This window comes from Canis lupus, chromosome X, assembly GCF_048164855.1.
Source record: "Canis lupus baileyi chromosome X, mCanLup2.hap1, whole genome shotgun sequence".
Taxonomy (NCBI): domain Eukaryota; kingdom Metazoa; phylum Chordata; class Mammalia; order Carnivora; family Canidae; genus Canis; species Canis lupus.
This window is the reverse complement of record NC_132876.1, coordinates 3,587,375-3,611,778: the sequence shown is the minus strand read 5'-3', so window position 1 is coordinate 3,611,778 and position 24,404 is coordinate 3,587,375. Positions and strand designations below refer to the sequence as shown.

The 24,404-nt window shown below is 36.1% G+C and overlaps 1 protein-coding gene and 1 non-coding gene across 3 annotated transcripts in view; both read right to left on the bottom strand.

Moving 5' to 3' along the window:
• Nucleotides 1–24,404, bottom strand: part of GABRA3 (gamma-aminobutyric acid type A receptor subunit alpha3) — a 314,861-nt gene that overhangs the window by 91,178 nt on the left and 199,279 nt on the right. For both annotated transcript variants that reach the window (XM_072818120.1, XM_072818119.1), the window contains exon 5: nt 6,414–6,634. In XM_072818120.1, coding sequence (XP_072674221.1) covers nt 6,414–6,634 — 221 coding nt within the window. The remainder of the gene's footprint in view (nt 1–6,413; nt 6,635–24,404) is intronic.
• On the bottom strand, nt 1,119–1,223 carry LOC140628922 (U6 spliceosomal RNA). The gene has a single exon (XR_012026842.1). It is a non-coding gene; the product is annotated as a U6 spliceosomal RNA (small nuclear RNA).

Here is a 24,404-nt window from a genome sequence, read left to right as displayed (position 1 = left end):
GAAATTCTTTGTGGATATTCCCCCACAGACTCCCTTCATTATCCCTGCTAGATGCTTCCATAGCACTCTGTAACTCCCTGATTTTTAAAAAAGATTCTATTTGTTTATTCATGAGAGACACAAAGAGAAAGAGAGACAGAGACATAGGCAGAAGGAGAAGCAGGCTCCATGCAGAAAGCCTGATGTGGGACTCGATTCTGGGACTTCGGGATCATGTCCTAAGCCAAAGGCAGACGCTCAACCACTGAGCCACCCAGGCGTCCCTAGCTCCCTGATCTTATTCTATGTTATCATTATGGTTTAATTGTTTTTCCCACTAGAATGTAAGTTATGTGAGTTCAAAGACCACATCTATTTTTGCTCACCACTTTATTCCTAGTACCCAGAATATTGTTTAGATGTCATTAAGCCCTCTAGAAATGGTTTTTGGAAGAATAAATAAATGAAACCTCTAACAAGAGATATGAATTTTCTGATGCATGACGTCAATTCATGAATACCTATGTTTGTGCATGCTATTTCCTCTGCCTGGAATACCCTCCTATACCTTACCTCATCTCTCAGCTGCTTAATAATTACCTATACCTCCTTCAAGATTCAAGATACAGGATTAATTGGCTCCTTTATACAACTTTCCTTGCCTCTATATAATTATGGATGATCCTTACCCTGTGACTCCATCACATTTTGCACCTCCTTCAGTTTAAGGGCTTTTATATTATTGTGCAGCTATATGTATACAATGTCTGCTTTAACTACTATACTGTAAGGTCATTAAAAGCATAAGCTGCATCTTCTTTATCTCGTAGCTCAGCACACATCCCAAAGCTTTAAACATAATAAGCACTCATAAATGTGTTGAATGAATAAATTAAATCTAATTAAATCTAATTTGGATATTAGATTTAAAATCTAATAAAATGGGATAAAATCTAAATCAAATGAGTACTTATCCCTCCTACTCAAATAATCAGTGTAACTTGCTTTTATTGCATTATATATTATGGACATTTATGTACAATATATATAAAGAGCAATACGATGACTATATTTACCTATATCTTCATCAATAAATGTCATTAATAGAAATGAGCTTTTCCTATATATCCATGTATGGAAAAAATGTAAAACACTTACTGAACTTATATATCATCCTAATCTGGGCTCTGTTCATCTCCTTTGTACTGTTTCAATTTTAGTATGTGTGTTGCTGAAGCAAGCACCAGGTAATGAGCCTGCATTTTTATGTTTGTTCCGAGGTTCCAAGATGAGGTTTCATTCTAAACTGTCCTAGTTACATAGCTATGCAATCCTTGGTCAGATTTTTCTAAGAAGCTGACCTTCGGTAGCTTTCCATGAAATCTAGGTAAGATTTCCAAGGGTCAAAATAATAATGATAATGTTATAGAATAACACTACCTGAAAAATTCAAAGTGTTCTTTTAGGCCTTATCTAATTCATACTTTTCATCTGTCTGTAAGACAGGCAGTAGCTACATTATTATCAGAATAAGAAAGTAGATAATTTGTGTCTTGAAAAAGTCACTAAATGAATAAATTGTGGGGCCATGAATAGAGCCAAGCTTTAATATTTTCAGTTTTGAACCTAGGTCTTCCTCCAGACCCACCTTCCTGGATCCATAGTGAATCATCTACTATGTAAGGGAACCAATGACTTTATCATGCTTCTGAATTTCTGTGTTTCTTTTATTCTGTACTTCAGAATAAACACAAGGGCATCCCACATAGAATCCTATTTTATCAAACTCCACTTTCTTATCCAATTCAGAATAGAATGAAGGACTCAATGGTCATCTTCTTCCCATTCATCTAACTTTATTATCAGGTGACTAATCCTTTGATCTGCTTCATCTTCTGTACTCCTCAATCTTCGTATTTCATCATTTTTCTATCTTCTTCATATTTCAACATTCCCACTCTCCCTTCTTTCTTCTTTTCTACTCCTCCTCCAAAACTCAAACCTATCATTGATCCTTTTTCTTTTATTATTCACTCTTTCCACTCTCCTGTTCTCATTCACTCTCTATTCTTTCTCTTCGATCTTCCTGCTCATCACTTTCTCTTCATTTTCTGTTTTTTTTTTAATTTTATTTAAGGGAAGGAGGGAGAGAATAAGAATAAGAACAAGAGGAAGGGCAGAGGGAGAAGGAGAAGCAGACTCCCTGCTGAGTAGGGAGCCTGACACAGGGCTCAACTCCATGACCTGAGCCAAAGGCAGACATTTAACCAATTGAGACACCCAGGCACCCCTTTGTCTTCATTTTCTTATATCTTTTTACCCATTCATATCTAATAATCATCCTTATCCGTCTGTCCAACTACCTCATTCCACAATCCCCTCCTCTGTTTATGTATACTCTGCTTCATTCTTTCAATAACTTTGCACACTCCCATCTCTTCTTCAAACTCTTTTGTGCACTTTGTTACAAGTATGTCTCTCTTATATTTTTCCACTTATGCCCCTAATTCTCCTTCATACATTATCTATTCATACTTCTACTCTGTCCCACCCTCCCTATCTCCTTTTCCATTTTTATCTAACCTCATATCCTTTCATGCAGTGTTGAGAAGAGGTGTCCCTCTTCCTTTATAAGTAAAACTTTCAAGATACTTTTGATACCATTCCACTTACAGTTTTCTCTGGCAACCTGATGTCAGTAGAACTCCATTTCTACTATATCTTCAATCTTTCTCTTTCTGCTATCTCATGAAAAAGTGCCAGTATCTGCATTCAAAAAAAGCAACTATTTCTTTTACTTCTGAATGTATCTATTATATATTCATCCTTTCATTTTTAAACAAGACTCAGAAAGTATTGTTTAGTATTTTCACTACTTCTATGTCAACTCCTAAAAACTCACCACTGCACTAAATACTACATTGAAACTGTGCATGTGAAGAATACCAATGTTTTCCATGTTGCCAAAACTAATACATTTAATTCTCTATATTACTTGATCTCTTTGTAATAATCAACAATGCTGTAAAAATGTACAAATAATGGTGAATATCATGAACTTGCAGCCAAACTTGTAGAGTATGAATGCTGGCTCAACCATTTACTCCTAAGTGATCTTAAAATTTTTTCTTATCTACCTGTGTCTCAGTTTCCTCATCTGAAAAGTGAGAATAATAGTACCTATTTTACCTATCATTCTATTTACAGAGTTGTTAGTTTACAAAAGTGAAGGGATAAGAACGGTGCATGGCACATTATAAATACTATATTGATGTTAACTATTATATTTGTGCTATTACTGGTGTTGTTATTATTATTGATCAATGTCAGCTTTTTTGAAACCTTTTACTCTTTGATATAATTTCAGTCAAAATGGGTCAGGTTAGTATGCACTAACAAAAAAAAAATCCCCAAATCTCAGTGTCCTCAAACAACAAAGATTTATTTCTCACTCATACTATTTGTCTATCTCAGGTTGTAGGGAGGGGCACTATCTTCTGTGTCATCTTCAATAGGGGCACAGAATGATAAAGCCAAGGACATCTGGCATAATGTTACTCACTGTGGTCAGGAACATGAAAAAATATGTACTACTCTTAAAAGCTTCCCATCGTCCCTCAGAACTGATACATGTTATTTCTAGTTACATTTGGTTAGCCAAAGTCATCTACACATGCCTAACTTCAAGGCTTTATGGAAGTACAATACGACCATGTACACAGAAGAACATGAATTAGAATAAAAAGTAGCAGTACTGACTATCAAACTTAGCTTCCAAGATACTGCACACTAGAGGTTCTATCAACACCTTTCTTAATTTTTCTTCTTGGTCTCCTTCACAGGTTCCTCTTTCTCACCTTCTGCCTTAATGATATGATACTACACGATTGGATCCTTGGCATGATTTTCTTCTCACTCTGTATACTTTCCTGAAATGATCACATCCAATCCCATGGTCATCCCAATATACTAACAATACCAAACTTTACATCTCTAGCTCATATCATCTCCTGATCTTAAGATTTGTATATCCAAATGCTATAAGACTTCTATCCCTGGATAACCACAATCTTTTAAGGCTTGTCTTGCCCAAAATTAACCTTGCAGATTTATCCTATCTAAATTTCTCCTAACTTTTATATGATCTGCCCCAGTTTGTAGCACCATCTTTCATCCATGTTATTTGGATACTTGACTACCTTGACTCCTATACCTCCTGTCATTCTAACAATGGCTCTTTTTACCATTTCTTCAGCGTCTCTCTCCTTCTCCATCTTAATCCACTGCTCTGAATTAGAACTTTACCACTCCTTGCCTAGACTATTTAAGCTGTCTGCTAACCAGTTTCCATAATTCCAGTTTTGCTCCTTTCATTTTTTTCATTTATTTTTTTGAAGTTTGATTTGCCAACATATAGTATAACACCCAGTGCTCATCCCATCAAGTACCCTGTTCCTTTCAAATACATGCTTTATACAGTAACTGGAAAGCCATATATAAAATAAAAAACTGATCACCTCATTCTCTTGTTTCTATTGAAGGAAACAATTCCATTTCTTACAACTGCTCACTTGGTTTTCTCTGCCTAGAATGTACTTCCTGTCTTTACTCCACTTTACATCTATAATTATTTTGAATACATTCTACTTACTGAATAGTACCAAAATGAATGCTAATACTAATAATCAGGTGCTCTATACACACACACACACACACACACACACACACACACGTAAATATGTACGATCTGGAAAGAGATCAATAAAATATATGTGTTGATTTTATTGACCCTTTCTCCAGATTACTCTTCCCTTCTTTTCACCATCTTTTCACCCATTTCTATTCACTTTCTTTTCTCCATCATTATCTCCTCTATTCTCATTTCTCCTCTAGTTTCTCAGCTCCTCCTGTCTAATTCAATTTTTCTCCAAGTATCCATTTGCTATCCATTCTTCTTTGCCTATCCTCTCATCTACCAAATTCTTTCAGAAAAAAACACTAATAAACAACAAAGTTAATATAATGAAAGACTAGCATATGGACAAGGACACTTCATGTATTCACCGCATATTTCAGTTTCATTGTACAAAATAACAAATACTCAAATTTAAAACAGCCACAGAATATGCACTGAAAAATCACATTTCTCCATTCAATAATATGAATCCAGTTACTTAAAACTGACACTCATTCATGTATGAGGGATCTTCAGGATAACTGTCAGTACAGGAGCTAGCAAAAACATAAAACAAGAACCAAGGACTTTTTTTGGTGTTGGAGCAAAGAATATTATGGAACTGGAAATGTTTTTAAAGTCATTATTTTTGAAAGCAAAATTATATGTAATACATATAATTGTGTATGTGTGTATATATGTGTATATATGTATATGAATGATTTTATTTATTTTAAAGATTATTTATTTTAGAGAGAGAATATAAGAGGAGGGAAAATCTCAAGCAGACTCCCTACTGAGTGCAGAACTTGATGCATGATTCCATCTCATGACCTTGAGATACTGACCTGAGCCAAAACCAAGAATTGGATGCTTAACTGACTGAGCCACCCAGGTGCCCTTGTATATAAATGATATTTATAGGAAACATTCTGGGGTGCCTGGGTGGGCGGCTCAGTTGGCTAAGTGGCTGCCTTCAACTCAGGTCATGATCTCAGGGTCCTGGGATTGAGGCCCGTGTTGGGCTCCCTGCTCAGCAGGGAGTCTGCTTCTCCCTTTGCCCCCTGCCCTGCTTGTCCACTCTCTTTCTCTACCTTCCTCTCTCTCAAATAAGTAAATAAAATCTTAAAAATAGATGAATGAATGAATGAATGAATGAATGAATGAAACATTGTTAGGTTGCTTGGAAACCTCATTTACATCAAACTCCTCAGCATTCCCAGGCAATGTGGCATAAAAGATGTGTTGCTGTAATTTTGGATATATTATATATAACATTGTATGCTTCAGAAAATATCCTTCATTATCTCATTTGATTCTCACAATTCTACATCACAGGGGAAGTTTGTTGCTACAGTTAAATAGCTTATTTTGTCACAATGTTCTGCCTGTGTATACAGCTATGAATCTATATTTACGGGTCCTTGAATGTGTATGTTTATGTGTCGGTCCATATGTGTCTCTGCATATGCATACATTTTATACATCATGAACATATATCTCTGTGTATCTGAGAATGTTCATATGTTCAATTCTCTATTTATTTGTATATCTATAATATATGTCTGTGAACATGTGTACCTGCAAATATGTTAAGAACTATATACCTACATGTGTTTTTCTAATCTGTAAACTTGATAGAACTTTGTTTGTTTTTTATAGAACTTTCAATAGATAGCCTAAAACACTGCTTTCAAGTCCAGTCCTACCCCTCACCCCACCCCCCATATACTTTAGATGGGAGGTACCACTCTCTGACCTCATTGTGTAGAGGAGGGTTCCATTGTCCACCAGTCTGAGCAGCTTGTTAGGTGTGGTCATGTTATGGGCTACTGATTTCTTGCCATTATGAAAGAAGGTGTCAGGGGTCCAGATCTTACTAGCCAGGAGATTGTTCAGTGGAAGAATCTTCATGGGTCCATCAAATTTTAGTCTTTCATCATGCCATGTCTGTCGAAAAAATACATCAATGGTGTACTCCTACAGACAAAAAGAGAGAACAATGTTTGAACAGAGTTCTGGTGCACACAATGCACTTAGCAAATATTAATCACCTTGCAATACAATATTTCCTCCAATGCACAGAAGCAGCAGTCTATTAATAGTACTTACTGGTAAGTATGGCAAATGATTATGATTGAAAAATAAAGCTATGGTGATCAATAAGTATGAAAATATTACATCTGACAAGATTTTGTTAGGGAGGTTGTTACCAACACTGCCATGGGCATCATACAAGCTGACCATAAGACTCTGCCTTATGAAAAGGCAAGAGCTCCCTTCTTTGTTCAGTGGCATCTCTAATAATAACAAATTCTTTACCTCATCTCTTTTACTAAATGATCCCATATGAATATCAAAGGCCAATATAACAATCATCATAAAACCAAAACCTTAAACTTTAAAACACATTTGAGTCTCAAGAAAATGATACATCTGATGAGTTTATATTTTATTATCTTCAATAAATAAGGAATGCTTACCTATAAATAAAAACAAATAGAAAATGGTAAATAGAATAACAAAAAATCATAAAATAGATAAAAATTGCTAAGAAGCATGCACAAAAAATTTCAAAATTGCTGTTAATCTAAACATAAAATAACAATAAATGTTTCAGGTTTTGGCAACAGCAGACTAAATTGCTTGACTGTATCTTCTTGTAGCTATTAATTATAAAATTAAAACATAAAAGGAGAAGGGGAGAAGAAGGGAGGAAGAATCTATTAAAAGCAATGGGGTGCAACTAAAAGCAGACAAAAACTTGAGGAAAGTTTACTCCTGAAAGATGGCAGCAGCAGTGGGTGCTCCCCCAAATCTAGAATTCCCATGGCAGATACCACAGTTTTACTGGCTCAAGCTGGCAGATAATCTGGAGATTTAGGGGTGGTACTCCTGGAAGTAAGACAGTGACAGAAGGGATGGGACCTCAAGTCTGTGTATATATACCCTGCCCCAAATTTTGGCTATTATACAATACACACATAAGCAAGACTTGGGGACTCTGTTAAAAAAATGCAGCCAGAAACTATAGGGGAATCTTCCACAAAATGACAGATGACAAAACTGTGCTGAGTAATGCTTGTAAGTTTAGCAGAAATTAGAAAATGTATTGGCTTATTATCTCAGAGGATAGACCCCAAGCCTGGTCAAAGGGCTGAAAATTCATGACAAGGCCCTGGAAGGATGAGAGCCACTGAGAGGGTGAGTCCCCAAATCTGAGTGCAAATCCTGCCCAAATCTCTGACCACTAAACTACACAAGGCATAGCGGACACTTCTAGGTATCCAGGTAAACTAAAGAAGTAGCCTAAAATCCTGTGCCTTAAAAATCCCTTAATGGCTTTTACTCATAATATAAAATAAGTTTAAATATCCTTCCCATACTTAAAAAATATGACCCTTCTCTTCTCTGAGCTCTTCTCCAACCATTCTGTCCTCTAACAATTAGCCAGTCTGGGTTTTCTCTTTCTCTAGCATACCAAGTACATTACTGACTAAGGATTAGAATAGTCTATAAATATCATCTAACTTGGGACACATTCAAAGTCAGAAGAGTTTTTATCAAAAATTACACCAGGACAAGAGGTGTAAACCAGGACTGTGCCAGGTAAAAAGCTGGAACTAGACCTCTACCTAAAACCAAGACCCTGAATGGCTCTAACTTCAGCAAAAGAGAGTTAGATAAAATGAACTAGACAAAACCAATTTACAACATGAAAATTAAAAAAGGAAACTTGTCTATTGAAGCATAGATTCAGAATGGAGAGAGGTTTAAGGGAAGCATTTCTACTGAGATTTAGCAACCTTAAGTCCATACTTATATGGGATTATTGATGTTTAAATACACAGTATCTGCCTGGTTTTGAGCTTACAAACTGAGAAATTAACACATGAATTTGCCTCAAAGTGGGGATGACTCTATATTGACTTGCAAAAGCAAACACAAAAACACTCCGGGGGAGGGGGGGGAATCCCTGGGTGGCTCAGCAGTGTAGCCCCTGCCTTTGGGCCAGGGCATGATCCTGGGGTCCCAGGATCAAGTCCTGCATGGGGCTCCCTGCATGGAGCCTACTTCTCCCTCTGCCTGTCTCTGTCTCTCTGTCTCTCTCTGTCTCTCTCTCTCATGAACAAATTTAAAAAAAAAATCTAAAAAACAAAACGAAAAAACATTTCTGGAAGGACATGACCATAAATAAATGCTTGCTAAAATAAGCTTACAATGCACAACAGAACACCTAAGGAAATGGTTATGAGAGAGAGTTAGCTGATACAACATGTAACTGAATTAGACCCCTCCTTCACATAACAGAATACTCAAATAGATACTATAAAAGAAATATAATTAAAATGATAAAGGTTCCAAAGGAGGGATTAAGAACATTGAAAATAAAAACTCAATGAATATGTTACGTACAAGGTTATACATCAATGAAGAGAAATTAGAAAACTGGAAATGCTTTTGAAGAAAAATGGCTCAGTGCACATTTCAGACAGATAAATGATGAAAAACACACATGAAAGAAAGGTATAGTACCAGGAGGATAAAATGAAAAGGATCAGCATAATCTAATAAAATTTGAAAGTTAGAGAATAGAGAAAATGAGTGAGAAACAATATTTGAAGGACTAATAGATGACGGTTTCTTAAAATTGCTAAAATATATGCATCCCTAGCTTTGAGGCCCATAATGAGTTACAATCTCAATATATAAAATAGACCCAAGCCAACACATAGTAGATTTGGAGAATATCAAAGAAGAGATCTTAAAAATGGCAAAACAGAAAAGGCATATTACCTACAAAGAAATAACAATTTCACTGATAGAAGACTTCATGAAAACAGTAACAGAAACCAAAAGAATTATATAGCCAACAAGATTATCATTTAAGAGCAAGGCCAAATATAGATCATTTTTTTAATGAAAGAAGTAACATAGTTTCATGGCTACATCAGTCACAGCATTCAGATCTTATTCAGAAGTAATCATATCAAAGAAGCAATATTCTATCATAAACACTAATTCCCCTTTCCCTTGTATTATTTTTCTTCATGCATTATTTTGTCAGCACTGATAAAATATATTTTTATTTGGTTACTATTTTTCTTTTTTTGGGGGGGGTTACTATTTCTTTCATTTCACTAGCATGGAAGCTTCATGAGAGCTGAGACTGGTTTATTTGCTACTATAACTCTAGCACCTGGCATACAATAGGTGCTCCATAAACATTTTTTTAAATTTTATTTTAATGCCACTAGGGTTAACATACAGTGTTATATTAGTTTCAGGTATACAATATAGTGATTCAGCAATTCCATACATCGCCCAGTGCTTATCATGACAAGTGCACTCAATCCCCATCACCTATTTCACCCATTCCTCACCTACCTCCCCCCTCAGGTAACCATCAGTTTCTTCTCTATAGTTAAGAGCCTGTCTCTTGGTTTCTCTCTCTCTCCTTCCCCTTTGTTCCTTTCTTTTGTTTCTTCAATTTCACATTTGAGTGAGATCATATAGTATTTGTCTTTCTTGGACTTATTTTACTTAGCAGTATATTCTCCACCTTGCACATGGCAAGAGCTCATTTTATGGGTGAATAGTATTCCATTGTGTATATATACCACATCTTCCGTATCCATTCATGTATCAGTGGACACTTGAGCTGCTTCCATAGTTCAACTATTGTAAATAATGCTGCCATAAACATAGGAGTGCGTGTATCACTTCAAATTAATATTTTTGCATTTGGGGGGTAAAAACCTAGAAGTATGATTACTGAATTGTAGCATAGTTCTATTTTCAACTTTTTGAGGAACTTTCATACTGTTTTCCATAGTGGCTGCACCAGTTTGCGTTCTGACCAACAGTGCAGGAAAGTTCATTTTTCTCCACTTCCTTGCCAACACTTGTTGTTTATGGTTTTGATTATAGCCATTCTGACAGGTGTGTAAGTGACATCTCACTGTAGTTTCAATTTGCATTTCCCTGATGTTAAATGATAATGAACATCTTTTCATGTGTTTGTTGGCCATCTGGATGTCTTCTTTGGAGAAATGTCTGTTCATGTCTTTGGCCCACTTGTTAATTGGATTATCTGGTTTTTTTGGGTGTTAAATTGTATCAGTTCTTTACATATTTTGATTATTAACCTTTATTGGATTATCATTTGCAAATACCTTCTCCCATTTAGTAGGTTGCCTTTTACTTTTGTTGGTTGTTGCCTTTGCTGTGCATAAATTTTATATTTTGATGTAGTCCTAATAGTTTATTTTTGCTTTTGTTTCCTTTGCCTCAGAAGACATATCTAGAAAAATGTTGCTATGGCTAATGTCAGAGACATCACTGCTTGAGCACTCTTCTAGAATTCTTATGGTTTTAGGTCTCACACTCAAGTCTTTAATTCATTTCGAATTCATTTTTGTGCATGGCAAAAGAAAGTGGTCCAGTTTTCTCAACACTATTTGCTGAAGAAACTGTCTTTTTCTCATTGGATATTCTTGCCTTCTTTGTTGATTAGTTGACCATATAATTGTGAGTTTATTTCCGGGTTTTCTATTCCATTCTACTGATCTATGTGTCTATTTATGTGCCACTACCACACTGTTTTGATTACTACAGCTTTGTGATAGAACTTAAAATCTGTAATTGTGATACTTCCTATTTTGCTTCTCTTTTTCAAAATTGCTTGGGCTATTGGTGTCTTTTGTGGTTCCATATAAATGTTAGGATTGTTTGTTCTAGTTCTGTGAAAAAGTTGTTGGTAGTTTGAGGGGGATTACATTAAATGTGTAGATTGCTTTGTGTAGTATAGACATTTTCACAATATTTGTTATTCCAACCCATGAGCATGGAATGTCTATTTCTTTGCATTGTCTAGTTTACACAGTATATGCCTTCCACACTCTGGTTAGATTTATTCCTAGGTGTCTGATTATTTTTGGTGCAATTGTAAATGGGATTGTTTTCTTAATGTCACTTTCTGCTGTTTCATTGTTAATGTATAGAAATTCAACAGATTTCTGCACATTGATTTTGTATCCTGTGGCTTTGCTGAAATCACTAATCAGTTCTTGTAGGTTTTAGCTGAAGTCTTTAGGGTTTTCTACATATAGTATCATGTCATCTACAAAGAGTGAAAATTTTACTTCTTACTGATTTGTATGCTTTTTTTTTTTTTTTTTTTTTTTGGTCTAATGCAGTGGCTAGGACTCCCAGTACTATGTTGAATAAAAGTGGTGAGTGGACACCCTTGTCTTATTCCTGACCTTAGGGGAAATGCTCTCAGTTTCTCCCCATTGAGGATATTAGCTGTGGGTTTTTCATATGTGGCTTTTATGATGTTGAGGTATGCTTCCCTCCGAAACTACTTTGTTGAGGGCTTTTATCATGAATGAATGTTGTACTTTGTGAAACTGATGTACTTTGCTACATCTGTTGAAATGATCATGTGGTTTTTAACCCTTCATTGATGTGATGTATCACATTAATTGATTTGTGAATACAGAACCACTCTCAATGCTGGGAATAAATCCCACTTGATTGTGATGATTTTTTAAAAATATATTGTTGGAATCTGGTTGCTAATATTTTGTATAGGAATTTTGCATCCATGTTTATGAGAGATATCGGCCTGTAGTTCTCTTCTTTTGTGGTATCAGGGTGATACTGGCCTCACAGAATGAATTTGGAAGCTTTCCTTGTATTTTTTGGAATTGTTTGAGAATAGATATTAACTCTTACTTAAATGTTTGTTAGAATTTCCCTGTGAAGTTGTCTGGTCCTAGACTTTTGTTTGCTGGGTTGTTTTTTTGTTTTGGTGGGGTGGTTTGACTACTGGTTCAATATACTTGTTGATAATTGGTCTGTTCAAATTTTCTATTTCTTCCTGGTTCAGTTTTGGTATATTATATATTTCTAGGAATTTATCTATTTTTTCTAGGTTGTCTAATTTGTTGACAAATAGCTTTTCATAATATTCTCTTATAATTGCTTGTATTTCTGTTGTGGTTATTATTTATCCTTCATTTCTGAGTACTTCTCTCTCTTTTTGATTAATCTGGCTAGAGGTTTCTCAATTTTATTGATCTTTTCAAAGAACCAGTTCCTGGTTTCATTGATCTGTTCAATTTCTTTTTTAGTTTCTAGATCATTATTTCTGCTCTAATATTTATTATTTCATTCCTTCTGCTAGTTTTGGGTTTTGTTTGTTCTTTATCTAGCTCCTTTGGGAATAATGTTAAGCTGTTTATTTGAGATATTTCTTGCTTCTTTAGGTAGGCCTGTATTACTATAAATTCCCTCTTAGGATCACTTTTGCTGCATCCCAAAGGTTTTGGGCCATTGTGTTTTCATTTTCATTTGTTTCCACATACTTTTTTATTTTTTGTTTGGCCCATTCATTGTTTAGTAGCATGTAATTTAACCTCCATGAATCTTTACTTTTTTCCATATTTTTTTTTTTTGTGGTTGATTTCCAGTTTCATAGCATTGTGGTCAGAAAACATGCATGGTATTACTTTGATTTTTTTTAAATTATTGTGACTTGTTTTATGGCCTAATATGTGATCTATTCTGGAGAATGTTCCATGTATACTTGAAAAGAATATGTATTTTGATCTTTTAGGATAGAATATTTTAAATATATGTTAAATCCATCTAGTCCAGTGTGTCATTCAAAACCACTGTTTCCTTATTGATTTTCTGCTTAGATGATCTGTCCATTGACATGTGTTGTTAAAGTCCTGTACCAATATTGAATTGCTATCAATTAGTTCCTTTTTGTTATTAACTGTTTTATGTATTTGGGTGCTCCCATGTTGGGTGAAAAATATTTATAATTCTTATGTCATCTTGTTGGATTGTTCCCTTTATGATTACCTAGTGTCCTTCTGGGTGTCTTTTTATAGGCTTTGTTTTAAACTCTATATTGTCTGATCTAAGTATTGCTACTCCAGCTTTCTTTTGACATCCATTTCCATGATAAATGTTTCTCCATCTCCTCACTTTCAATCTACAGGTGTATTTTAAGTCTGAAATGAGTCTCTTATAGGCCACATATGGATTGGTCTTATTTTTTTTATCCACTCTGACACCCTGTGTCTTTTGATTGGAGCATTTAGTCCATTTGCATTCAAAGTAATTACTGGTAGTGGGATCCCTGGGTGGTGCAGCGGTTTGGCGCCTGCCTTTGGCCCAGGGCACAATCCTGGAGACCCGGGATCGAATCCCACATCAGGCTCCCGGTGCATGGAGCCTGCTTCTCCCTCTGCCTATGTCTCTGCCTCTCTCTCTCTCTCTCTCTCTCTCTCTGTGACTATCATAAATAAAAAAAAGTAATTACTGGTAGATATGTATTTATTACCATTTTGTTATTTGTTTTGTGTTTGTTGTAGCTTTATTCTTATGTAGTTTTTTCTCATCTTTTTTTCTATTTCTCACTTTCATGGTTTGTTGGTTTTCTTTAGTGATATACTTGAGTTCCTTTTTCTTTATTTTTTGCATTTATATTACTGTTTTTTTTATTTGTGGTTACCATCTGGTTTAAATATAACATCTGCATATAGCAGTCTATATTAAGCTGATGGTCATTTAATTTTAAATCCATTTTTTACTCTGCCCCCTCTTTGTTTCAGATATTTGATATCATATTTTAAATCTTTTTATTTTATGAATCCCTTGACTGATTTTTACTGATATACTTATTTTTACTGCTTCTGTGTTTTTTACTTTTCTTACTCCTAGTTATGGTCTTTCCTTTCCTGTCAAAGAATCCCCTTTAGTATTTCTTGTAAATATGGCTTAGTTGTCATGAACTCCTTTACTTTTTTGTTTGTCTGAGAAACTCTATCTCTCCTTCTATTCTGAATGATATCCTTGCTGCATAGAGTATTTTGGGTTCAGATTTTTTTCCCTTTCAGCACTTGGAATATATCATACCACTCTCTTCTAGCCTGCACAGTTTCTGCTGAAAAATCAGCTTATTTCCTTATTGGGTTTCCTTTGTATGTAATTGTCTTCTTTACTCTTGTAATCTTTAAAATTCTTTATCATTTTTTTGGCATTTTATTACTATGTGGACTTCCTCAGGTTGAAATTGTTGGAGGATCCCTATGCCTCCTAAATTTTGACATCTGTTTCCCTCTCCAGATTCAGGAAGTTTTCAACCATTTCTCCAAACACATTTTCTGCCTCCCTTCCTCTCTCTTTTCCTTCTGGGATCCCTATAATATCAATGTGATTATGGTTAATGGAGTCACTGAGTTCCCTAACTCTAGTCTCACGATGCTATATTTGTCTCTCATCTGTTCAGCTTTCCATTGCTCTATCCTTCAGGTCACTGATATGATGATCTGCTTCTTGTAGCCTACTCTGTATTCCATCTATTGCATTTTTATTTGCATTTAAATAAATGTAATTACTATTATAAAATAGATGTGATTACTTTTATAAAATAGATGTAATTACTGTAATAAAAGTAATTACTTTGAATGTAAATGGACTAAATGCTCCAATCAAAAGACACAGGGTGTCAGAGTGGATAAAGAAAGAAGACCATTTGCTGTGCAAAAGCTTCTTATCTTGATGAAGTCCCAATAGTTCATTTTTGCTTTTGTTTCTTTTGCCTTCGTGGATGTATCTTCAAGAAGTTACTATGGCCGAGTTCAAAAAGGGTGTTGCCTGTGTTCTTCTCTAGGATTTTGATGGAATCTTGTCTCACATTTAGATCTTTCATCCATTTTGAGTTTATCTTTGTGTATGGTGCAAGAGAGTGGTCTAGTTTCATTCTTCTGCATGTGGATGTCCAATTTTCCCAGCACCATTTATTGAAGAGACTGTCTTTCTTCCAGTGGATAGTCTTTCCTCCTTTATCGAATATTAGTTGACCATAAAGTTCAGGGTCCACTTCTGGGTTCTCTATTCTGTTCCACTGATCTATGTGTCTGTTTTTGTGCCAGGACCACACTGTCTTGATGACCACAGCTTTGTAGTACAACCTGAAATCTGGCATTGTGATGCCCCCAGATATGGTTTTCTTTTTTAAAATTCCCCTGGCTATTCGGGGTCTTTTCTGATTCCACACAAATCTTAAAATAATTTGTTCTAACTCTCTGAAGAAAGTCCATGGTATTTTGATAGGGATTGCATTAAACGTGTATATTGCCCTGGGTAACATTGACATTTTCACAATATTAATTCTGCCAATCCATGAGCATGGAATATTTTTCCATCTCTTTGTGTCTTCCTCCATTTCTTTCAGAAGTGTTCTATAGTTTTGAGGGTATAGATCCTTTACATCTTTGGTTAGGTTTATTCCTAGGTATCTTATGCTTTTGGGTGCAATTGTAAATGGGATTGACTCCTTAATTTCTCTTTCTTCAGTCTCATTGTTAGTGTATAGAAATGCCACTGATTTCTGGGCATTGATTGTGTATCCTGCCATGCTACCGAATTGCTGTATGAGTTCTAGCAATCTTGTGGTGGAGACTTTTGGGTTTTCTATGTAGAGTATCATGTCATCGGCGAAGAGGGAGAGTTTGACTTCTTCTTTGCCAATTTGAATGCCTTTAATGTCTTTTTGTTGTCTGATTGCTGAGGCTAGGACTTCCAGTACTATGTTGAATAGCAGTGGTGAGAGTGGACATCCCTGTCTTGTTCCTGATCTTAGGGGAAAGGCTCCCAGTGCTTCCCCATTGAGAATGATATTTGCTGTGGGCTTTTCATAGATGGCTTTTAAGATGTCAAGGAATGTTCCCTCTATCCCTACACTCTGAAGAGTTTTGATAAGAAATGGATGCTGTATTTTGTCAAATGCTTTCTCTGCATCTAATGAGAGGATCCTATGGTTCTTGGTTTTTCTCTTGCTGATATGATGAATCACATTGATTGTTTTACGGGTGTTGAACCAGCCTCGTGTCCCAGGGATAAATCCTACTTGGTCATGGTGAATAATTTTCTTAATGTACTGTTGGATCCTATTGGCCAGTATCTTTTTGAGAATTTTTGCATCCATGTTCATCAGGGATATTGGTCTGTAATTCTCCTTTTTGGTGGGGTCTTTGTCTGGTTTTGGAATTAAGGTGATGCTGGCCTCATAGAACGAATTTGGAAGTACTCCATCTCTTTCTATCTTTCCAAACAGCTTTAGAATCTTTTGCACAGCAAAGGATACAGTCAACAAAACTCAAAGACAACCTACAGAATGGGAGAAGATATTTGCAAATGACATATCAGATAAAGGGCTAGTTTCCAAGATCTATAAAGAACTTATTAAACTCAACACCAAAGAAACAAACAATCCAATCATGAAATGGGCAAAAGACATGAAGAGAAATCTCACAGAGGAAGACATAGACATGGCCAACATGCATATGAGAAAATGCTCTGCATCACTTGCCATCAGGGAAATACAAATCAAAACCACAATGAGATACCACCTCACACCCGTGAGAATGGGGCAAATTAACAAGGCAGGAAACAACAAATGTTGGAGAGGATGCGGAGAAAAGGGAACCCTCTTACACTGTTGGTGGGAATGTGAACTGGTGCAGCCACTCTGGAAAACTGTGTGGAGGTTCCTCAAACAGTTAAAAATATACCTGCCCTACGACCCAGCAATTGCACTGTTGGGGATTTACCCCAAAGATACAAATGCAATGAAACGCCGGGACACCTGCACCCCGATGTTTATAGCAGCAATGGCCACGATAGCCAAACTGTGGAAGGAGCCTCGGTGTCCAACGAAAGATGAATGGATAAAGAAGATGTGGTTTATGTATACAATGGAATATTACTCAGCTATTAGAAATGACAAATACCCACCATTTGCTTCAACGTGGATGGAACTGGAGGGTATTATGCTGAGTGAAGTAAGTCAGTCGGAGAAGGACAAACATTATATGTTCTCATTCATTGGGGGAATATAAATAATAGTGAAAGGGAATATAAGGGAAGGGAGAAGAAATGTGTGGGAAATATCAGAAAGGGAGACAGAACGTAAAGACTGCTAACTCTGGGAAACGAACTAGGGGTGGTAGAAGGGGAGGAGGGCGGGGGGTGGGAGTGAATGGGTGACGGGCACTGGGTGTTATTCTGTATGTTAGTAAATTGAACACCAATAAAAAATAAATTAAAAAAAAAGAAAGAAGACCAATGCATATGTTGCCTATAAGAGACTCATTTCAGACTTAAAAGACATCTGTAGATTGAAAGTGAGGAGATGGAGAAACATTTATCATGGAAATGGATGTCAAAAGAATGCTGGAGTAGCAATACTTATATCAGAGTTCTTCATCTCTGATATGTTATTTTTTATCTCTGTTATGGGTCTCAGTGATGTCCTCTACTCTTTTCTAAAGTCCAATGAGTACCTTTTATGATCATTTCTTTAAATTCTCTATCAAGCATATTACTTATTTCAGTTTCAATTAGATACCTTGCTGTGATTTTGTTGGGTTCTTTCATTTGTGACAAATTTCTCTGTCTCTTCATTTTGTCTACTTCTCTGTGTCTGTTTCTCTGTGTTAGGAAAGTCAGCTACATCTTTGCTCTTGTAAGTAGTGGCTTTATGAAGAAGAGGTTTTGTAGTGCCCTGCAGTGCAGTGTGCCCTGTTCATCAGAACCTGGCACTTCAGGGCAGTATTCTATGTGTGTTGCTTATGTCCTGCTATTGTGTGTGTGTGTAGCTTTTCCTTTCAGTCCAGACTCTACACTGACTCTCTGCCCATTGTCAGCTTTGGTTGCACTCTGTAGTGTGAGACCCATACAGGCTAGCTCTGAGGTAGAGCATAACCATAAGAGGGCTGGGGAGTGGAGTGTTGGTGTTAGCAAAATTTGCATTGAGCTGCTAGTCCTAGGCTAATTCCTCGAATCATGGTGGTAGCTCGGGGTGTGGCATGCAACAGCAGAGGTGGTCAGGCGTACAAGGTAACTATGCACTCAGCCACTGGTCAAGGCACACATGTGGCATTAACAATATTTTCACTGAGCCACTAGTCCTAGGCAGGATTCCTAAGTATAGTCGCCATATGGGTGGAACATAGGAAGGCAGCAGCTGGGCAGGACATGTGTTGTATTAACAAAGCTTATACTAGGTCCAGGGCAGAGGCCAGCAGGTCTGGAGTCAGACAATCCTCAGGAAAACTCATGGGTGGGACACACTGCTAACAGGTTAGGTAGCAAGTGTCTGCATGGTACCACCTGTCATAGGTGGCTCTGAGTTTATGATGGGGGTAGGGAGGAAAATGGCAGCTGCCAGCTCCTTTGTTCCCAGAGAAGTCTCCCAATAAAATCCACAACAGTATAAACAGATCTCCCTCCAGTTGTGCAAGCTGTTACTTCTATGTTGCCTTTCCTGAATCTGTTGTCTCTTTAAGAGCAGGGACCTGGCTATCACTCATCCTCCTAGCTTACCCAGCCCTGAGTCAGGTGACTTTTAAAGCTGCAGGCTCCAAGTCCTGCTGGTTATACAAATTCATGGAATTCAGCCCCTCTGGTTTTCAAGGCCAGATGTTACTGGGATTCATTTTCCCTTTGTGGGCTGCTTTGTCCTTTCTCCTTTCCATGACTGCTGTTCCTTCCCTTCTGTGGGCAGCTCCACACTACAGATTCTGCCCTTCCTAACCTCTCTGATGCACTTCTCTACATTTAGTTGTGGAGTTTGTTCTACCAGTCTTTGGATTACTCTCAGGTTTATTGACTTAGATGTGATATCTAGTTGTAAACATGGGAAGGGGTGAGCTTAGGGTCCTCCTACTCCACCATCTTGTACCCCTCTACCAAAGAGATTCAGAAAATATAAATACTTTTGATAAATAAATGATTGACTATATCCTCATGAAAAGAACTATTAAAATAAGTTCTTTATGTAGTTGAAAACTAAAACAGCAGGAAGATGGAAGTAGAAATAGCCAGCACCAAGTATTAACTAACATATGGTTAAATTAAACAAATAATGGCTCTCTACAAATAATAATAAGGACTATAAAAACTAGGTGGAATAAATAACTTGAGTAAACCTAATGGAAGGAGGGAGTAGGGATATGTTGATTAATGCATTATTGTATTACTTGGGAGGAGGGTGGAGATACTAAACTTCAGGTCAAGTATGTATGTTAATGTTTAAAGAAACCACTAAAGAATGTACCAGACATAAAATATAAAGCTTATAAAGCAGTAGAGAAAAGCAATTGGCGATATAGAAAATGCTTCAATCTATAGAAAACAAATAAAAATAATTCATGGAAAAATATGGGGAAAAGAAGCCATAAGATAGTAGAAACAAACTTACTGTACTCTAAGGATAAATAAACAGTATAGCTACATGCTATGTATATACAAGAGTCACTCCTAAAGAAACCTAAAAACACAGGTTGAAAGTAAGTAATAGAAACATATATATGAGCAAATACTATCAAAATAATGTGGTAGAATTATAAAGTACACAGTGGACTGTAAGACAAACATTTTTCTTTGGGATAAAATATCATTACATTAGAAAGCAAAGTATCTTCAGTGGAAAAATAACAATTCTAAATTTTTATGTATAAGATAACATAGACTTAAAAAACATAAAGCAAATTTGAATTACAAGGAGAATGTGACAAACCCATAGATTCTCAATAAATGATCAGAACAACAATTTGCATGATTAAAATATGCATACAATCCATTGACAAGATGAGCTAAGGGATATATAGACATATATGTATATATACGCAGATATCTATCAACCTATCTCTATATCTCTATATAGATACATATCTGTATATATATTTTTTTCGTATCTGTATATATAGGGATCCCTGGGTGGCGCAGTGGTTTGGCGCCTGCCTTTGGCCCAGGGCGCGATCCTGGAGACCCAGGATCGAATCCCACATCAGGCTCCCGGTACATGGAGCCTGCTTCTCCCTCTGCCTGTGTCTCTGCCTCTCTCTCTCTCTGTGACTATCATACATAAATAAATAAAAATTAAAAAAAACACTGCGTATCTGTATATATATATATATATATATAGACTTATCCACCTGACACTTAGTAAAAATACATTTTTTACCAAAAATAAGTGATCATGTGCTAAGTCATAAAGCAAATCTCAAGATACAAAAATATTTCATAACCTTCAAGCCATCCTTTTTCAATATGAGGCATTGAATTAGAAATTAATAACAAAGTTTTATATGTAAAAATTGAAAATCCTACTATAAAGATTTCAAGAAGCAAAGAAAAATCATAAAGGATATTAGAAAATACGTAGTACTGAACAACAGTAAAGATGCTTATAAAATATGAAATCTTGTAGTGGGACACTCAAGTGGTACTTGGAAGGAAATTGATAGCTGTAAAGAAGCCTTAAAGATTGCCTTAAAAAAGTAAAAGCCTAAAGCTAATCTCCCTCAAGAAACCAGAAGGACCACAGAGTACCCAAGTAAAGTAAAGAAAAAGATAACTGACGTTTGTGTGGAAGGCAGGGGTACAGCAGGGGCAGGAGAAATCTCTGATTTCTGCCCCTGTTCCCCAACCTCCAACCATCCATGGGCACCCTGGAGCCACCCTGCTGCCTCCACCCCCTCCCACTGCTCACGATGTGTGTGTTAGTCCCCTCACTGTGTGCTCCTCCACATGGCCCAATAGATGGTGGAGATCTGATGAGCTTCTAATAAAAAGAAAAGAAAAGAAAGTAAATATGGATGGACAGGAGAGAGAGAGAGAGAGAGAGAAAGAGAAGGAAGAATAAAAGAAAAAAATGACCCAGACAAATGCAAAAAGTGGTGAAACAAAAAACAAAAATAAATAATACATGTGAGTGATGAAAAAAACCCCAAACAGGTTACTTTGGGAACATTAACAATATAGAAAACTTCTGATAAATTTAATAAAGAAAAAGAGATAAAATGGGGAGAACACATGGGGTTAGGGGTAAGAATACAGATTAAATAAGATTTGCAAAAAATGTTAATTTTTGAACTGAGCAATTGCATTAAATTATTGTGTGTATATTTGTATTATATATATATAATCACTACCATCCTATAGATAATAGGGTGACAAGAGTACAGACAAGGAAATCAGTTAAGGGATTTTTACAGTTGGATATGCTAGAGGCAAGGGTGGCCTGAATCAGAGTACTACCAGTTGAGGTAATGAGAAGTAGTTTAAGCTGGGAACTCCTATGAACACAGATACAAACAACCATGAATAAAATAATAGTTAAAATCAATACATGTATTCAAAAATCATTATCAAGTTTGATTCTTTCAAGGAATGTAAAAGATGACCTAACATCAGAGAAACCTATTAATGTAATTAACTGCATTAAGAGATTAAAGGAGAAAAATCATGCAATCATCTTAATAGGGATCAAAAGAGAAGTTGCAAATTTTCATATATAACACACACATACACACCTTAAAAAACTAAGAACAGATGTAGAGTAGATCTATCTATCATATTTATTACTGTTTACTGTCATTTGGCCTTTCTAGAAAATCTTGTAGACATTCCCATGACTTCTGCTCTCCTAAATTAGGAGTCAAAACATCCTTTCTCATTCATTTGGGGAATATAAATAATAGTGAAAGGGAATATAAGGGAAGGGAGAAGAAATGTGTGGGAAATATCAGAAAGGGAAACAGAACATAAAGACTCCTAACTCTGGGAAATGAACTAGGGGTGATGGAAGGGGAGGAGGGCGGGGGGTGGGGGGTGAATGGGTGATGGGCACTGAGGGGGGCACTTGATGGGATGAGCACTGGGTGTTATTCTGTATGTTGGTAAATTGAACACCAATAAAAAATAAATTTATTATTTAAAAAAAGGAGTCAAAACTTAAATTGCCATTTTTTTATCTAGAATCAGATTAGTGACCTAAGAAATAGCAATCACACAAACATACACACTCAAATACATGCACACACACATGCATGTACACATGCATCCCACAGGAAACTTCAGAAATGTCAACAAGAAATAGGATCTGCATGGAGTTTCTACTTTTGCTGTGGGGTAGTGCAGGTGGTGGCAAAGGCACCTTGTTTTTAGTGGCCAATATGGCCACTAAACACATAAAAGAGTGCTTAACTTCAAAGGTAATCAGGAAAATTCCACTAATATCAATTAGACACCATTTCATGCTCATCTGAATGGCAAAAAACTATAATAATAGAAAGTTAGCAAAAGTGCAGCGAAATGGACCATACAATGCCAGTGGGATTATAAATTGGCACAGCCCATCAAGTGAGTAATTTGGTCCTATCTGAAGAAAGTTAAAAATGTACAAATAAAAAATGTTATCTGCAGGTACATACCCTACAGAAACTCAAACATATTCTCAAGAAGATGTATACAAGAATGTTTGTTGTTATCAGTGTTCGTAGTAGGAAAAATTTGGAAAGAGTCTAAATGCACATTGTCACAAGAATTGGACAAATGTATAAATAAAAAATATGCATACACTGGAATAGTCTATAGCAGTTAAAATAAATCAATCAGAGTTAAATGCATCAGAAAGAAATGCTTCCAATACATGGTTGAAAAAGTGAATTGGCACTTGGCGGGATGAGCACTGGGTGTTATGCTATATGTTGGCAAATTGAACTCCAATAAAAAAAAGGAAAAAAAAGAAAAAATGAATTGTAAAATAATACAGAAGCTATGATGCACTTTACAGTTTGAAATATATTTATAGTTTGAAAGCATGAAAACCACTTTGTGTCATTTATTATATTTGTCACTGCATGTGATATATACATCTTTAGTTTTAAGTCTATAATATGTGTGGAAATTACCAAAAAAAAAAAAGAAAAGAAAAGAAAAGAAAACTCATTGTTTTAATTAGTTCTAGTTGGGGGGGAGGAGAAAAATGGGATCAGGATAAGGTACACAAGGGACTTCATCTGTATCAGTAAAGATTTTTTCTTATGAGAAAAAATATGGCAAGATTTTTAAGATTTAAAAAGTTGAGTGATGAGTACCTATTTTTTAATATATTATTTTCTGTACAGTCAGAACTACTGGGGAAAATCAGATAGTGATTATTTGCTCCATAAGTATCCAATGACCTTTGACCAAAAGCAATCAATTTTGAACTGACCATTCTAGCAATGTAATCAATTCCTTCCTTGCAGATTGAATCATATACTTTCCAAAAATGGTGGCCTCCAAATTGACAAATAAATTTCATTGTTTTGTGAGGCACTGAAATAAAATATTCCAGATAATAAGGCTGGCTAAATCTGCCTCCTGGGAAAGGTACTACACTAGGCAAAGATGATATGTACCACTTGGGAGGAAATTTCTGGTTTGGTGTTAGACCCTGAATGTCTTCAATTCTTTAACACTGTGCAGTGTATCAAAGCAGCCTGCCAGAAAGGGACTGCAAGGCTGATTTAGCTTTAGCAGAGTCTGGAGCCAAGATACTTGACAACTGCATTACAGTGAAGGCATTGTTAGTGCCTCATAGGCAGGACACTGCCCCCCCTTATTTTGACTATCCAGTCTTCTCTTTGTTCTTTGCCTTCTTACTATCATTCTGAATTTTGAAGAATCATAGTCCACCTGCCCCTTTCAGTTGCATTTAATCCTTGAAATAGTCTTATTAGCATTGTTTATGTGTCCTGCATATTTTACATAAAAGTAGCCCAGAAGATTCCTGGTCATGGACTCCTAGGCAAAACCCCACAGACATGGACTCCTTTCTATAATGTAACTAGAAACATGGTATCCTATAGAATAAAAGGAAACTGACAGCCCAACA